We start from the raw sequence: 18,589 nt of genomic DNA on the forward strand, positions 1-18,589 counted from the left end.
TCTATCCACTTTATATGAAGTCATACAGGAGAGAAATGTGTTTTTTTTTCGGAAAACTGAACGTTTACTAAGATTGGTTCTTCATTTAGTCAGCAAGAAGTATTTTCCTGCTTTAAAAATGACTCGCCGACAGCACGATGTGTGCCGATTTTTACTTTTCCAGCAATTTGGGGAGCAGGTGTCAGTAGTTGGCAAATATTTACTACAAAAATCCCCATCACCACTTCATCTTATTTCGTCAGAAACACACTTGGACACTGAACAGGTGAATATTAAGGATAAAAAAGAATACTGCACAACTGAATAATATATTGCATCACCAAAAATATTCTCTTTGAGAAGTGGACATGCATAGCCTATATTCATGTAGGATGTAGGCTATGCCTGTCCACCTCTTAAAAGGTAATATTAAAAAAAAACAAAGTTGAAAAAAAAAAAACAATAAAAAGCCACCATCACCACTAACAACAAAAGCCTTAAAATGGTGCATTAGGCGGTATCGGTTATTGCAAGGACGATAATTGCACATGGTAAACAGGTTTATTTGGTTTACATAGGAAATAGATTTGTTATCCAGGTTCAATCAAGGGTGCACAGGGATTTTTCCCATTTGTATTCCTTAAAGCCTTTATCATGTTTATCTACCCTTTGGCCTTGGGGTAAATGGAATACAACCCAGGGTATATATAGAATATCACACTCTTGTTTTGATCTCGGCCCTGGTATCAGCCCGAGCGGTTGGTATCAGCCCAAGCCCGAAGGGCGCGGGCCGATACCATCCGAGGGCTGATACCAGGGACGAGATCAAAACAAAAGTGTGATGTTGTTTATATCATATATCTAAAATCAAAGACTTTAATTCAAATTTAAATTCCAAATTAGGAATATGATTTATCATGAAGAAGCTATAGATTTTTTTTCGGATTTACAAAACTTGTTCGTTTTTATTTCTTTTTATATGTGTTAAAACTTTAAGAGTTGTCGGACTTTGTTGACAAACCATCGTCATTTGAAATACAGTAGAAGAGAGTCTGTCGTCAGAAATGAAGCACTATCTTCTAGAATTCAAAATTATCAAGAGAGAAACTTCCCTCCTACGCAGCTTCGTTATGAGTCAAATTCTTTCACTGGGATTTCGTAAGTTTCCCGTCAGATTCCATTCATAATGTTCATAAGCGCGTCCATTACTTTAACACCTTAATTTTTACAGTCTAATCTCTGGTTTTCTAAGATTAAGTCTCGTTCCATCCTTCTCTATATCCTCCATAATTTAAACGTTGATTGATATTAAATAAAGCGTGCTATTGTTCTAAATACACAAGCGTTGTGTAGGTTACCTCCCCTTACTTGGATACCCATCACTCTTTGGCGCTATTTTTGAATTATTATTTTTCAATTTTCGGTAATAAATAAAAATATTCAGACGTGTAAGGTGATAATTTGTATTATATATTCATAATTCTATCGTTATTTCACAAACTAGTTTTAATTTAAAGCGGAGATATATGGAAATTATCGATTTCAAATTTGAGGGCAATACACCCCCTTGACAACGGGCTGAGACAGAGAAATATCAGCCCCGAGGGCGATACAGCCCTAGCTTCCGGTTGCTGTCTCACCTAGTCCAAAACATGTGTATCAGGGCTGATACACTACTAGGTATATGATATATCCCTGTACACTCTTGATTGAACCTAGATAACTAATAAATTGAAAAATTGGGTATCTTTGATAGAATGCGGGACGGTTCGCCCCGAAAGACCTTTCGCTCCGAGACGATTCGCCCCGAGATGTTTCGCGCTTATTAATTATGTGGTAATTATGCAGTAAACTAATTAACACCATTAACTTCTAGCAGGACATGGAGGGCCTCCAAATTAGTTATAAAAAAGGGAAAGCTGATTAGACATTTAATTATGATTGCTTAATAAACATAATTAGATATGCACGCGGATAATGATTTGGCACATTATATAAATTCAGATTTTTTCAAAGATAATTTATATTTTTTTAATTTTCATTGGTTTAAAGTTGCATATTATATATATATATCTTTATAAACTTTTATATGATGAATTAGTTCATCATGTCTCATATGTATATGTTACCACTAGTTCTCATAATTAATTTCTCCTTTTTCGCTTGTCATGGAGCGCCTCCAATTTAATTTTCACACCTTTATTAGGAGACCGATTCAGAATTTAATAACGATTGCTAAATAAACATAATTATATATCTTCACGTGGATAATCGTTTTTATACAATATTAAAGTTATCAGTGAATGTGCCACAATAAACATGATCATATGTTTTCAATAAAGTCAATATTAATGACACGAATATATATTTATAAATATTTATTTAAATATTATTATATAAATAATATAGGTGCGAAACGTCTCAGCGCAAAAGGTCTTTAGGAGCGAAACGTCTATAGGAGCGAAACGTCCCGTTACCTCTTTGATGTAATAACTTAGGTGTACGTGTAAACCCTGCAGACAATGCAACTCATATTAGGGTTAAAAAAAATTCTATATATACTTACTTTACACTTTTGATCAAATTTTGACTGAAAAAGTGTAAACTATACACAAAACTTTACAATATACTGTTGTTTCATTAATATATGTTTTAGTAATTATCAATTTTTCAAAACTTAGGGGGCTACACAATTTCTAGAATACATTAATTTATGATCAAAGATACTGTACAATGTTCATGTAGTATTAGATATTGCATTCAATGAATAATTCATTCCTAGATAGTCAGTAATGAAATTCATAAGAATTGTTATTTAATATTGATAAAACCACTAATGCTACCGCCTATATATATATATATATATATATACATATACACACATGTAATATATTTTTTGCTTGAAATGGAATGATCCTGTCAAGATTTACTGGTATATCTTGTTATATCTGTTGCTAATGACACCAAGTAATAACTCATATGCGTTCATTTTCTGAATCAATGAAATCAAACACTGAAACAGCTAATGATTAGTTGACAAGGACTGGGCTAAATAAATTTAAAAAATTAATGAATTGAAACTCAAATAACTTTTTATAGTTAAAATTATAAATATAAAAGTTATTATTTCTTATTCCTGATTGAATTGTTATACTTTTTAGGTGAAGAAAATTTTGTGCATTCTAATACAGCAAAACATAGTGACATTTGGACAACACAAGAGAGGGTTTATTGAATACTCAATCAGGACTGGTGAGATTCTAAACCGATTGTGGTTTCCAAAGTATATTTATTGTGCAAAAACTTTGTATGGAGATGCTGCTGAACTGCTATTGGAGGATGTCTTACAGAGAGGTCAAGTGCAAATGTCAAAAGTCATTGAAGTGGTGATGCAGAGATTTAATGAAGCACTTGAAACTTCAGGTATTTAAAAACAAACACTTTCCTGTTAAACAAAGATATACATGTATATGAACAATAAAAGTCATTTAATATGAACAAAGTAGTTTATGGATATAGCATAGTTTTCTGGCATAATTTATGACAAATAGGTACATGTACCTGTAACATGCATTTGTGGAAAGTTAGCAAATATATCTTTTTTATTTTTGACTTTTTATCTAGTAAGGAATTTTATTCCAACAGAAACCCTTCAATTTACTATAGGATGGTTTAGTTCTCCAGTATAGGTAAATTGATGATGATACCAACATGAACATTTTTTATTTCAAATTTTCTCTATTATTAGGATTTCAATAAAGAGATACTCAAGATACCTAATTAAATACAAATGTTGGGAATTCATGTCAGCATAAAATAATGAGAAATACCCCTTGTAGATTTAAAATCTTAATTTGCTATTATCTTTATGATGGTTGAGAACTATAAGAAATTATTATTAAAGTTTGGCATTAGCAATTATATTTGCTTGCCATTTGATACAAAATTGCAGGATCACAATATTAAGTACCAGTGTGAAAAAAGGAATCTACAGTATTATGAATGAAAATAATTAAGGTTCACAGTTCCACAGAACATTTCTCTAACCAAGTTTTACTGTACATACAAATGTTGAAACCTGCAATTATTTTTAGGTTGAAACAAACATTTTAAAATTTGTGATGTACTGTGCAGGAAAGCAAAAGATCTCAGAGAGTTTCGTGGTTGACAAGTTCTCTAACTTGGTGAGGACACATTTTCTGCAAAGATGCTTGGATCCAATCAAATCTGATTCAAACAAAGTTGTGGGCCTTGAAGTGAGTGAAGAGGAGGAGACTCTGTACAGATTACCAGGTATTGTTTACAAGGCATCTTTGACATGATCTGAAGTTTGATACAGAGTTATAATAGGCATGATTTTTATTGATTTTTTGTTTGTTTGTAAACAAAAATCCAGATTTGTCAAGAAAGAGGAAAAAATCACATGATGATGGTCCACCAGCCAAAAGGTCAAAGTCTGAAGTAGAGGGAGAGGTACAGCAAATGTTAACATTACAAGCAAACCAATATAAATCTGAAATTATCTATCAGGCACATTCAAAGAAAGTATACTGTACATGTAAGGTCTACCAGTTCATGAACATAAGGATGTTGAGCCCAAAGGTGCTTGGTCTTATACATTATACATCTCATTGATAATTGGTATTGCATTGTAAATCATAAAGAGCGAGACTCCTTTGCCCAAAGGAAAAACATTTTCTCTTCTCTTTGAAGCGAAACACCAATATTATAACAGTAAAACAATTAGCTCCCTGGTAACAAAGTTACTGTATTTCATATTAATGAGTAATTGATTTATAGACATTAAATTCTGTCAAGTATGGTTTTTGTGATAATTTGATTGCGACTTGTGAATGATTTATTGATTTGTTGGTACACAGAGGCCAGCTGATGATGAAGGGGATGGCATTTTTTGGAGGGTCAACAACGAGCGATTCCATCAAATGTTTAGAGACCAGGCCATTGTACAAGCAATCTCCAGCAAGATTGATAGAGTGAGTCCTACTCCATTGTTGATAAGCTATGGTTGGTCTCACTTCTTGGGGTAAAAGAATCAAAGACTGACAGTCGGCTTTATAACGATGGTCCTACTACACATAATTAAGTTGCTCATCCATACATTAAGAGTAAAATTTTGTTGTCTTACAAAAGTTCACATGAATTGAAGACTACTGCTACAACATCATGTTGCCCACCCACATTTATTTATCTGACACAAATTCATGACTGTAGATTTATTTACTCTATTTTCCAGAGTGCCGGGGAAGTACTCCGAGCAATGTTGAGGGTCAGTGAAGTCAAGACGGCTGGAATGGCCACTGTTACAACCCCCATATCTGTTACAGAGGTAAGCTTGATGGAACTGTTATCTTTCTTGCATTATGATTGACAAATATAAGTATCTCAAACACAACTTTTTGAATACATGTACTATGGATGTGTCAAAGTGTGAAGTCCTAACCACTGTTTCTTGAAGTATTTTTACTTCAATACCGTATTTATACCGGTAATCCTTGGATATCTTGACTATACATTTTAATATAACCTGAACATAATTATGTTTTTCTCTATTAATAGATATTTAATGCCCTGCCTAAAGACCTAATGGCACGCCCCCTGCTGGAGACTTACTTGTCACTCATATGTGATGATTCTGTAAGAAATATTTTTAGATGCAAGTTAAATATTCAGGTGTATACTAAATGTGAATTTTCTCTGTAAAATAAAATCAAAGAGTTATTAGTTTTATACTTGAGCTAAAGGCTTTCCTGCTCAAAATTTGTCCAGCATCTGTTGGTTTTCACTTACTCTTTTTATCTTTCCTAAACTACTGAGGCTATATTTCAACCAATCTTAGTACAAAGCATCCTAGGTAAAAGGCCTACGAGTTTTTCAAATAAAGAATCATATTTTAGAAGGAGATGATTAAAAATGATCATTGCGTGGGGAGTTAAAGTCCTTTTCCAGAAACAAAGGCCTTTTTAATTAAAAACAGAAAACCTTTACAAATACCGGTAACATTATTCCACTGAAGAATATTTAGGCAGAACAAATAATTAAAAAAATTGTCACATTGTTTTAAAATCAAAATGACTCAATGGCATGTCATATTGTAATCCCAGAGAGTACGAGATATTGTACTGGGTAAAGAAAGAGAAATGTATGCCAGCTAATGTTTATTTGATACTGTAAATTCCTTAATTTACGGGAGTACTTAATTTCGCAATTCAACACTTTTGCATCAAATTGCGAGAATGTGAAATCGCAAATGCAAAATTTTTATCCTATTTTCATTTAATTTAAATCTGTTCAAAAAAATAAAAGCGAGATTTCAAAATCCATGGGATGTGCTTCTCACAATTTTATGCAGATATTAATTCTCTGATGGAGGAAGTGAAATGTTATTTACCTGTATACATTTTCTCTTTGTTTATCCATTGTTCATCACATAATTACATAATGTTCATTGTGTTTTTTCAGACAAATTTCCTGTCCAAGGTTGGAGACAGTGGAGGGGGGATGTACTCCATCAGTATCCTTTCAGGAGTAAATCAAGTTACTGTTTACTTTCATTATTAGATTGTACTTTTGAGATGACTACCTGTAGTACCTTCTTATAATGCAATTTCTTGTCAGTTTTGCAGTTTGATTGTGAAGGCACATGTTGTTGGACGATCCTTCACTGCAAACACTATCACAAAAATTAAATGTACTGGTACTCCTACATGTACATCATCAGATTTTATGTGATAAAATTTGTTAATTTTTCACTAAACTTTCCTCAGCACCTATGCAAAATTAGAGACTTGGTAGTAGACTACTGGGTAGATTTTTAATAATTTGCTTGAAGCAATGATACATTTGTATCCCAGTTAATGAGCTCTATCCTTAACATTGACAGACATTTATGAAGCACTTGCACAACTGGTCAAGGCTCACATAGAATCTGTTGTACAGGAAAGGTAATTGAACCTGATATATAAAAACTATACATATGTAATTCATAATAAAAGCTTCACATTTGAAATTTGATCTTGTATAAAAGTCATGGTCATTGGCTATGTAAGGTCAGGGTCAAAGTGAAAGGACTAAGGTCAGCAAAGCAACCATGCATGCTATAGTATAAAGCCAGGTTGGAATGTAGTAGATAAACATTTTAAGGGTGCTGATTATTAGAACAAAAGAAATGAAATTTAAATTTTTTATTCATTACTGTGGTTTCATTAATATTCAAGGGTATCAATTTTCATGGATAAAGTAAAAATCACAGTTTCAGGGATACGTAAATTCATGGCCAACCTGCCTATCAATACAAAATATTAATAGAAATTGCATTTCAATGAACATTTAAATTCGTGGATCAACTTAACTACGAAATCCACGAAAATTTGTATTCAACGAATATTGATGAAACCACAGTATCTTTATTCTTTCATATTCTTAACAGGTTTGGGTCAAAATGTTTGAGAATATTCAGAGTTTTACTGTTAAAAAAGCATCTTGAACAGAAGCAGGTACGTTTGCATTATTGCATAAATATATTAAATACTTAAAAACATATACATGTATTTTTAACAATTCTTTTGATTTAATACATGCTTCAGTAGATATTTTGAATTGATGTACATATTGCTATCGTAATTTTCAGATTGAAGATTTTGTCATGATATCCGCAAAGGAAGCCAAAGACCTTCTATATACCTTATTCTCAGAAAACTTCATCACCACTACAGTAAGTTACATACATTTAAAGAGATGAATATTATTTTCTCAATTTTTGAGCTGTCAAGATACTTTGACTTTGATTGACACTCAACAAAATTCTAGTGCAAGTCAATAATTTCAGGAAATCTCCAAGACCCCTGACCACGCCCCCTCCCGGACCTTCTTCCTCTTTACTGTCAACATTCAGCACGTGGCGTCTATGGTGCTGAATAGGTGTTACAAGGTAACAGTAGTTTAAGCAGCTCTAGCAGTGTTAGGATGTGGCAAATTTCAAAGAAGAATTCAGCTGGGAAGTGGTTTAGATGAATACTGATATACATGTGTATATTTTACTAAAGCACTGCTGTAAAAAGCTGTACTTGATCAAGATTTGATTTACTGGTATTTATAATTTTATTTAAATCTGCAGAAAATTGTATTACAAGTCTGATTTTGATTGTAGGCCTTGTATAATGCAATGGTGAAGAAAGAAACAGAAGTAAATGAACACAGGTACATGTATATGTATTCATAAGGATCCTCTTCTTTCAAGGCAATACCGCCAAATTTCGTACACACTAAATATAATATGTTTACAGTATTTTGTTGTCAAACTTCCATTTGAAAATCATTTAATCATCAATCCTTTTTGTATGGTAGACGTTTGCTGGACAAACAGGAGAGAATGGAGGCCATTGCTGCCTCTGTAGAGGATGCCAGTCAGCGAGATGAGATCCTAAATACCATAACCCCCTCAGAACAGGAGCAGATCATAAAAGTCCGGCGCACAATCCAGATGTTAGTCTGCTATTATTTATCATTGCATATTGTCATTACCATCCTTTACCTTATACATGTACCAGGACCGGTATTTTTCTCTTATTCCAAAGAGACAACTTTGAGCAATTGAATACGATTAGATTTGCATAAAGCTTCTTGATTTTAACACCCCTTTCCAAAAAAATAATAACAAAAATGATAATAAATTCAACAAAATTAGTATTTTATATAACTGAAGATTCATTTTTTTTCATGAAACTTTAAAAGTTACAATGTATTAAAGTATTTGATTTTTTTCTTCCAGGTTAGACCATAGTGAATTGCAGATCTGTGAGGGAATATTTATTTTGGAAATGTATTTGATGTATTTTAAACAAAGACAGAAGGATAAGTCATAATAAATAATTTTCTATCTATATAATGTCTTTCATTTATCAATACTACCGGGTAGATGACACTGGATTTTATCAAACTTGCAAGTCACCAAAAATATTGATAAAGTACTGTATGATAGGTCACTATTGTATTTTGTGATACAATATTATATTGTAGAAAATTATATCATACGATATGATATTGTATCAAATTTGTTGTATATATATATATTTGCAAATTTAACACTTTTGCATCCAACTATTACCTAAAGAAACAAAAAGACAGAATGATGTCTTGCACAATTAAAATTCAAATCAACATGTTCAAAACTGATGTCAAGAATGGATGCATTCAAGCATATGCTGGACTGTACACTAACTTTTTAGTCTGCTAGAAAATCTTGTAAGGTTTGGAAAAACTGCAAATATTTTTCACTGCACACAATTCCCATCATCAGTACGCTGACTGACTATAGGCCATTTCATTGAGTTTTCTCATTACTGTTTAAAAAATAAGGATGACTCAACAAAGTCAACAGATGGTCAGATATTACAATCCATACTCTAATTTCTTCATTTTAAATGAGTACTTAATTCCACAATTTGACTGTTTTGCATCAAATCGCCAGAATATAAAAATGCAAACATCCAATTTTTGTCATAGTTTCATTTACTTTAAATCTGTCCAAAAATTTAAGTGAGATTTTAAAATCCACAAGATGTGCTTCTCATGATTTTACGCGGATATTAATTCCTTGCGTTGCATTAGGAATCTACAGTATTTCTCCAATACTGTAAACATACTACATTTGGCTGTGTATTCTATTTAGCTCTTTTGGTGGAATGCAGCTTCCGCTAAATCAAGTACATCGCTAAATGCCATACATATCTGTATAAGAATAGTCACATTCAGGAATACGCTATTTCAAATCCACGCCAACTTGTTTAAAAATTATTTCCACCAAATATCATACACACCAAATATAATATGTTTACAGTATACTGTATGTTTGTTTTCTTTTAAATGTTATGCTCAATAATACTAGTACTCTTTCCACTAAAATCATATGAGAACATGAATGAAAAGAAGTACATGTATTAAACATTTAATACATGAACATACCACAATACTTCTTCCTGTATCACAATTAAATTGGAATTTTGAAATATCAAGCACATGTACTATTTTTATGCACACCATTCATTGTTGTATACATAAGAATACAATAAATTATAGTACTAATTTTTTATGATCAATGTAAATATTCTGATTACATGTATTACAATACTAATAAATATATATTTTTCTATCATACTTGAACAGTAAAATAGCACTGCATGATTCAAATTCATCTTTAACTTGAAGTACAGCATCTCTTCACACACCCATGTTCAATTTTACATTTGTGAAAGTAATTTTTCAGTTAAAATTATATAATTACCAATAATCTTAATCCCCATAACATACTACATGTACATGTATGTGTGCTAAGAACTTCAGATTTGAAAAATCACACATTTGGCAATTAAACAAATTTCAATTTACCTCTCTAATAATCAAGAAATTCTGCCTGAAGCATTTAAAAAGAGGATATATTGTATCTTGTCCATCTACTGGATAAAGTTTGGCTTTCTTCATAACCAGACTACATGTAAGTCTATAAATGCTCTACACTTTGTCACTTTTTACTCCATGAACACTCTTTGTTTTCCTTCCAGCTGGATGACTCATCTGCATAAATTTCCTAAAAGTACAAGCATTGAGTGTCCATATCTTAATTTACACATTAAAATGGTTTTTCTAGAAGGATAACTGCTAATTATGCATGTAAATGATAAATAACAATGAGTTTCTGTATATAGACTTATTTTTTGCCATGTGTTTTCTTTTTCACCCTTCTTCACTTGCAAATGGTTTCAGTTTGTCTTGGATTTGCTATGACACAGTTGTGTAATTATAGTTACCCTTTTTAATTAACACAGTAATTTAAATAAAAATCGCCCAGTCTTAAATGGGGAAGAAGGGGCAAAAATAAAATAGTAAGTTTAAAATATGTCCTTGCATATTGTACCCTTATGAATAATGCCTAGGTTAAACTGCTATTACCGGTACCTTTTTCCAGATGGGCACTGTGGCTTTTAGAGTGTCGATTGCATATTCCACAGCCTGTAGTGACTCCTTTCTATGAGGGGAAGAAATGGCAATGACAATGCTGGCCTCAGAGATGGGGACTACACTACAATAAGCAAAAATACAAGATGTACATGTATCTTGATTTTAGGAGTAGGTTTTCATGACTTCTTCACTGGTAATTTTCAATTGACCAGTAATATACTACCAGTAGTTTGCGGCAACTAAATTTTGCTGTAAACTTTCCTGTAAACCTTGCAAATTTTTTCGCAATCAAATAAAACTTGGTTTAATACATCCCCAAAATTTTCTTTGTTATAAATCTTAAGCCCTTTATTGTGGACCAAGGGGTCATAATTGAACATAATGTAGATGTATCTAATGTAATGGAGCTCTGCACACAAAAGTTTACGTATGATATTGGTAATTTGCCTTCTGGCTTTGAAAACGAGAAGGCCTCATTTGAAACATGTACATTAGAATGAAAGTGCTTACTTAATTCTGTGAATCATGGCTATACTATGTATCTCCCATTGTTTACGAATGGAATCACACATTTCTTTCATCTTCTTTTTTGCCATAGGTTTATATGCTTCATATTCAAGTCTCAAAACCTTTTTACCGTCAAAATTGTCTCTGGTTATTCCTGAAAATAACCATAAATAATTAAAACAAAATGCATCAATTCATATATAATCCTGAAAACTTTAAATAAATATTCTGGAATCACTTAATTCTTGGGGACTAGTGTCTTTGGATTATCAATAATTCCAAGATTCGTTGAGATGTAATTTTTGTATGAATTAATAAGAATGTTTCTCATCATTTCTTAACTGGGGATGTTAATTCATGATGGATGAAGACTATACACACTGAATTTGCATAAATAGAGCCACAACAATTTCTAATGATTCTACAAAACAAAAAAAAAATGCAAAGATTTACTGATGTACATTTCCTATCATCATGCATTAGTATATACATGTACATGTATATATCTGAGTTGTGTATATACAGTGAATTACATTTTTTTTGCCAATATATGGTGGCTCAGAGGTCTACATTCCTTATATTAAAGTTGTTTAGTAAGGTTTGTAATGTTTACTTATAGTGGTTTTAAAAAAAAATTGAGGAAAAAAATTCATTTACCAACAAATATTGATATAGCTCCACAACTTGGGTCTGTTACCATCTGTGATATTTTATTGACATCAAGAATTTCCTCTGTGATTTCTATATAGTCCATTCTGTCTGTTAAACAATGAAGATTAGTGAGATTAAATGACAATAGTTTTTACTGCAGGTTTTTACATAAAGAGAATTGAATTTGATGAAACTCTTTTGTAATTACATCTCTTAAATAATTATGATTGTAAATAGCTAATAAGTACAAAAAGAAGTATACATGTGTAGTTTTAAATTAACACAAATATTAACTTTTTTCAGTTAACCTCTACACAAAGATTAAATTGCTTCTGATAATTATCAATACCTATCTATAAGGATGATTTTCCATCTATCCACCACTGATGGGAGGAATGACTGCTACTTCATCTCCCTCTCTCAATGTCAACTGTTGATTGTCATCAATGTATTCCTCATTCAATGACAAAATTATGTTTTCTGCTATTACTTGCAACCTGTACCATAAAGAATAATTTAAAACACTTTGTTTGATTCTCAATTCCAAACCCCAAATGAATAATTTTTAGTTTCTCAGACAACAAATTCTCAGATTCTGAGTATCTGAGACTGAAAAGACAGAAAGTGTATAAATTGTTTCAACAAAATTTGAAAAGGGGAACTTATTTTTTATCATTAGACTTTATGAAAGAATTATTCTCCTTATAAATAAGGCAATGAATAGATCATCGCAGCAGGATTTGAGATAAGTCTGCACGAGACACATTTTTTGGAATTTCATTTTCATGTACTGTACTTACGATGGATACTTTAAGAGTAGAGCTTGCTTTAGAGTATCAAAGTTAGTATTAGCTGTTAAGACCAATTCTCCTGATCCACTGCCTACAAGTTCTCTACTTTTGGCAAAAAATAACAGATTAATCTGAAATTAGAGAATCAAACATCTATAAAACCAAACTGATGTCTTAATACAAAAATGAGCAAAGCTGGTACTAACTATCAGTATATTATTGTTGTCTGTAAATATTGCCCGAGAATATTTTGCATCATCCATAGTTGGGGAAAATTTGAATGGATCCAGAAGTGTTGATACATGGTATGGTAGATAGAATGCAGATAATAACAAATGTCATAAATGTGTGTTGTAATTATGATGGAGTCATTATTAACTATTAAGAGAAGTTTAAACCCTCCAAAGAATTACTACCGGTAAATGTTCACTTCAGGAAGAATGTGAAAATTGTACATAAAGGAAAACGATGCAACAGTTGGTAAGCTCAACAGATAAAGGGATCAAACATTAGCAGTATAATTTAGTACACTCATCACATGTAATTAATGTCGCAGCAAGTTGATAAAAAGATAGAAATGGCTGTAAATATGGGAATCCTGACTACTTGCATGCATAATAATAGTGTGAATCAGTCTTATATTTCCTTAATATGTAATTAAGCCCAAAGAGCTCAGTATAAGTGAATGGTATGTAACTCAATTATACTCTGCATCAAAATACTTTTGCAGCACATTTTCCTAAATCATTTGATTTTTGTAAAAACCTAAGGGTTAAACTTATTTTATTTTTCACCAGAAGGAAAAAATCCAAAAAAGATTTATCTTTTGAAAAGCCCCCTCGATCTTGTCAGGTATCAATTCACAGGTATAGGTAATAAAACATCTAAGCAGATTTTGCATCACAAATGACATTGAAAGTACCTAGATGACAACATTGAAAAACTGTGTGTGGTGTTTCAGGTGACTTCCGCATGTAAAAAGAGGTCAAATTTATCCATTATATATCTCTCCATAATGAGTAAGGAATAAGTTTTCTTTCCTGTGAATTTCTCTCAGTAAAAAAAGAGATATGTCAAAAAAAAAGAAATCTTAGATATTTACCCTTACATTGATTTCAATGGTACTTCTTTGTGGGGATTTATAGTGGGAAAATCTGCATCCCTTATAATTCATAAGACACTTGGAATACCTCCCACAATTTTAAAACAATATCATCCTGGTACTTTCTTGCCTGTTCCAATGCAAAATCCCTGTAGACTTTCTCTTTTATGCTGTGTATTGGAACCTGACAAGCTAGAGGGGCGTTTCATACAAATTTTGTTATTTTTTCATGTACTATTGTGTGGACATTGTTTAAACCGCGATGTATTTCAAAATACAGGAAAATTGAGTAAATTATTCTTCAAGGATATCTTGGCACAGATATAGAATCAGCTCTGAAAACTATATTGGAATTCCCTTGTAAGTTTAAGAAATAGAACAATGTCATCACGAAAGTTTTAGTGCACTAAATGCAGTTCATCTTTTTAAGATCGAGATATCGTAGCTATGTGGCTATGGAAATATAATGGTTGTATAAGGTAGCTAAACACAGTTTCGTATAAAATCCAGGGGGTTTTTCTCTGGGGAAAAGCATGATGGGTAGGGATTTTCCTGCTATTTTTATGCGGTATACATGAAAATAACATTTTTAAACTCTCAGTTGCATAATATAGTGAATTATCTTTCGAATACATGAAAAAAGTATGTAGAAACATTTTAAAAATTAATTTTGTGAGACTCTAAAATAAAGGGCGGTAACTCCAAAAACATCCCGATTTTACACATGCAGAATTTCATGAATTTTTTAGCGGGTAACATAGCTCTTTAAAAAGCTGGCGAATGTACCCTGAAAATACTATGAAATGATGCCTAAGGACTTGTTCTTGAAAATGTACAGAAATAAAAATGGCTGATTTGGTTGCATTCTGCTTTTAGGGGGAGCCTAAAATGCATGGGTGTACTGCATTTAGAGGCACCCTTTTGTCTATTTTCCGCATGTTTTGAGTGCCAAATAAATTCTAGCATTAAGTTACATGTGCATTATTTTTAAATATTTACAAAATTCACGATTTTATCTTTCTATTGATATATAAATATATATGTAACATATTTTAACAATTTATTTTTATAGGGGTCAGTTTTGCTTGCCCCTCATCTGAAAACGTCCTTATAACGTTACATATAAAACTGTGTTTTGCACCCTTAAGGGAACACATAATATAACGTTTGTCTGTCTTTATCTTACAAAATTGCTGCGTTAGCATTTTTGTTCAGTCAGTAGAGTTTTAGTTTGACCCTCAAGCATTAAATAAATGTATAACATGCTTTGTGCATGTTTCATTTCTCACTTTATGACGTTGGGTATATGATTGTGTATTGTGACGTGTTGTTTTACATTGTGATGCATTAGCATTGTGACATTTTTAAGTGTGACGTCATGTCAACAAAGCCGCTCCGATCATGAGTTCATAACTAATAGAATAGAGAGAATATGATACACTTATTTTATGTGTATGTGTATTTAATTATGTGTTAAAATGAGTATCCGGTTATGGAATTTTGAGCCGCTCTATTGATTCAACAAAATTTCATATGAAATGATTACACATGTGTGCATAATTCAAATAGACAATTGTGTTAAGTATCCGAAATTGTATTAGACCGGGGGGGGGGGGGGGGGGGGGGGGGGGGTGTAATTATTTTTTTAAAATGTGTTTGTCATCAGTATCAAATGCGCAGTACCATTGGTTATGTTCAATTCATTAAATAAAGTAGAATTAGTAAGTGGAAAGTCAGTTTTGAATTTTGAACTGCACAGTCGTGTTCGAAAGGTCTATCTATGTATTTGACACATCCTACCTAAATGACAATATCTCGGCCATTTTTTCACTAAATTCAACTTTGTGTACACCAAAATGTTTGTAATATTCTCCTCTTTGCATCAAAGCATTAAAAAGTGGCATACAAAAATATTTTATTTCCTTTAAGGTAGCTAAACACAGTTTCGTATAAAATCCAGGGGGTTTTTCTCTGGGGAAAAGCATGATGGGTAGGGATTTTCCTGCTATTTTTATGCGGTATACATGAAAATAACATTTTTAAACTCTCAGTTGCATAATATAGTGAATTATCTTTCGAATACATGAAAAAAGTATGTAGAAACATTTTAAAAATTAATTTTGTGAGACTCTAAAATAAAGGGCGGTAACTCCAAAAACATCCCGATTTTACACATGCAGAATTTCATGAATTTTTTAGCGGGTAACATAGCTCTTTAAAAAGCTGGCGAATGTACCCTGAAAATACTATGAAATGATGCCTAAGGACTTGTTCTTGAAAATGTACAGAAATAAAAATGGCTGATTTGGTTGCATTCTGCTTTTAGGGGGAGCCTAAAATGCATGGGTGTACTGCATTTAGAGGCACCCTTTTGTCTATTTTCCGCATGTTTTGAGTGCCAAATAAATTCTAGCATTAAGTTACATGTGCATTATTTTTAAATATTTACAAAATTCACGATTTTATCTTTCTATTGATATATAAATATATATGTAACATATTTTAACAATTTATTTTTATAGGGGTCAGTTTTGCTTGCCCCTCATCTGAAAACGTCCTTATAACGTTACATATAAAACTATGTTTTGCACCCTTAATTGAAATTTGAATGGATGCTTTTTAACATTATTCAGTAGGCCTACGCATTTCACAGTGCTTAACGAAATAGGTCTATAAATCATTCTATAACTAATAACGTTAACCTGTTAACCATGAAGAATTTTCATAAATTTCGAAAAATATCTCCTCCAAAGAAAACTTAGAGTATTAAACTGATTATACCAATTCAGAAATTGCAATGTCACTGAACAAAGATAAAACAAACGACAAGGAATCGTACCGTTACATCTCCTTCCATGAGGCTAACGTCTATCGGTCAACTGGTTAACGGTCCGTGAACCAGGTTAGAATCTTGGTTTTTGAAAAGCTTATTCCAAGGATTCGTTTACGCACAGTCGAAAGCGTTTCGAAGACAAAGATGATATTACAGCAGCCGGGAAAGATGAAAATGAAAACTGTACTTGTTTTGTATGGCTAAATCCAAAGCGTGAGTATTATCGCACATAGGCATGTATAGGAAAAAAAACAAATTTGAACTTGAAAATTAGCACGACAGCGTTGTTGTATCAATAAAACGTCCGTTCCGACTCATGCATATATGTGTATGGCTAAAGTTGATAGGTCATACAATTAATGTAAACATTCATTTTAGTTCATTTCTGAAAAATGAAAAAAAAATATCAACTGTGATTTTTACCATGTCCCATTTTTTCAGATTATCACAACTAACATAAATATTTAGTCCTGCAGTTACTGTACCAATATGTACATTAACTGAGAACCTAACTCTTATTACAGAAATGTATCTTGTATATAATGACCATTAAATTGGTCTGTCCCATGTTACTGATTCCATACCCAGGTACGATTTCTACAAGAAAAAACGTACCCAAGGTCTTGGGTACATTTTCTCCAGGGTACATTTTCTCCTGATACCGACGCGGTACTGGATTTTTATTTCTTGATTGTCATTTATCATTTGCACTTATAATTGACTTTTGTAAAGTAAATCATATATTTCTAGATTTATTGAAATTAAATTCTATGAAATTTCTTGCAGACCATACCTGAATGGATGAGATGCAAAGTAGTTACATTGCAGAACCTGCTTTTTTGCAATGTTTCCTAAGAAAGGTATGCATGTTAATATTAATCCTGTAAAAATATATTTATTCATGAAAAATGAAACAATAACAACAAATGAAAACTAAACTGCACAAGTTTATAATGCTGTATTATTGTTCATTAATTTTCCTTTTTTATACCATGTAATTCAAGAGACTTGAATGTATACATGCACATGCAGGTAACATTGAATAAGTTTTTGTGCATTGCAACTCCTTCACAATTCAAAATTTTAAATGGAATTTATGAAAACCATAAACTATAATCTTAGATATTTTAAAGAAAGAGATGTTTGTGAGTTTTGGAAATATTTAGGTTTAATATTTTCTTGTGGAAGATTTTGAGTTATTTCCCTTTGAATACAGCGAAAAGTTGAAGAAAAAGAGAAAATATTAATTCTTTGCTTTTTACAGTACCGGTACCTAGCAGGTCACTGAATAAACCAAAGTAAGAGGGTGGGAGGATTTTAAAACAGTCTATTGTACCTGTTTTAAAAACCTCATGTTTGCCTCAGCTGGCTTGATCAAACTAAGGGACAATGTAAAGTTATTATGCAATATGTGCATTACCCTCAATCATGCTAGTTTTACCTGGACATTGTGATATAATCTTAAACACATCTGTAGAAATTTCATGGTTTTGATTAAAAATTAATTTTCTTAGAGAATTTGTTTAAACATGACAAAGCAAATTCAATAACAGTCACATAATCATAGCATATTTAAGAAAAAGGCTTGGAGTAAAAAATGACACAGACAGTTTTTCAAGGTAGCTAAAAAAAAAAGAATAAAATAAATTGGTGGCATGGATATTTTTTCTATGTATTTCCATGTATCTGACCTGGGAAAATAGTCTTCATCATGTCAGTCTAAAGTCCCTCTGTTTCTCTCATTTGGTCTTT

General features: G+C 32.0%; 3 protein-coding genes across 3 annotated transcripts in view; 2 read left to right on the forward strand and 1 right to left on the reverse strand.

The window, feature by feature from the left end:
• Positions 1-87: 87 nt before the first annotated feature.
• Positions 88-9,926, forward strand: LOC128177837 (DNA-directed RNA polymerase III subunit RPC3-like). The gene is made up of 15 exons (XM_052844717.1): positions 88-265; positions 3,141-3,402; positions 4,114-4,272; positions 4,376-4,452; positions 4,860-4,973; positions 5,234-5,326; positions 5,557-5,634; positions 6,460-6,511; positions 6,881-6,941; positions 7,427-7,493; positions 7,628-7,711; positions 7,826-7,927; positions 8,147-8,196; positions 8,344-8,481; positions 8,768-9,926. Exons 1-15 carry the CDS (start codon positions 119-121, stop codon positions 8,859-8,861), a joined length of 1,578 nt encoding a protein of 525 aa, XP_052700677.1. The 5' UTR covers positions 88-118; the 3' UTR covers positions 8,862-9,926.
• A 142-nt stretch (positions 9,927-10,068) lies between these two features.
• LOC128177838 (molybdopterin synthase catalytic subunit-like) lies at positions 10,069-12,601 on the reverse strand. Its single transcript, XM_052844718.1, has 5 exons — positions 12,461-12,601; positions 12,118-12,219; positions 11,464-11,614; positions 10,951-11,074; positions 10,069-10,582 (listed from the first exon to the last, which is right to left on the reverse strand). The coding sequence occupies exons 2-5, from the start codon at positions 12,212-12,214 to the stop codon at positions 10,517-10,519; spliced, it is 438 nt and encodes a 145-aa protein (XP_052700678.1). The 5' UTR covers positions 12,215-12,219; positions 12,461-12,601; the 3' UTR covers positions 10,069-10,516.
• Positions 12,602-16,965: 4,364 nt separating this feature from the next.
• LOC128177834 (sodium channel protein 1 brain-like) overlaps positions 16,966-18,589 on the forward strand; it is a 50,391-nt gene continuing 48,767 nt past the window's right edge. The window contains exons 1-2 of the mRNA XM_052844707.1: positions 16,966-17,050; positions 17,624-17,697. The gene's annotated coding sequence lies outside the window, so the exon portion shown is untranslated. The remainder of the gene's footprint in view (positions 17,051-17,623; positions 17,698-18,589) is intronic.

This window comes from Crassostrea angulata, chromosome 3 (genome assembly GCF_025612915.1).
Source record: "Crassostrea angulata isolate pt1a10 chromosome 3, ASM2561291v2, whole genome shotgun sequence".
In the NCBI taxonomy this organism is placed as follows: Eukaryota; Metazoa; Mollusca; class Bivalvia; order Ostreida; family Ostreidae; genus Magallana; species Magallana angulata.

Bases quoted from the DNA above. Each gene is read 5' to 3' on its own strand.
- LOC128177837 (XM_052844717.1), top strand. From the start codon at position 119: ATGACTCGCCGACAGCACGATGTGTGCCGATTTTTACTTTTCCAGCAA. The intron at 5,327-5,556 runs GTAAGCTTGATG...CTCTATTAATAG, and splicing joins CCCCCATATCTGTTACAGAG to ATATTTAATGCCCTGCCTAA. The intron at 6,512-6,880 runs GTATCCTTTCAG...TAACATTGACAG, and splicing joins AGGGGGGATGTACTCCATCA to ACATTTATGAAGCACTTGCA.
- LOC128177838 (XM_052844718.1), bottom strand. From the start codon at position 12,214: ATGGACTATATAGAAATCACAGAGGAAATTCTTGATGTCAATAAAATA. The intron at 11,615-12,117 runs GTAAATGAATTT...GGTTATTTTCAG, and splicing joins AGCTATATCAATATTTGTTG to GAATAACCAGAGACAATTTT. The intron at 11,075-11,463 runs GTAAGCACTTTC...TGCTTATTGTAG, and splicing joins GCCATGATTCACAGAATTAA to TGTAGTCCCCATCTCTGAGG.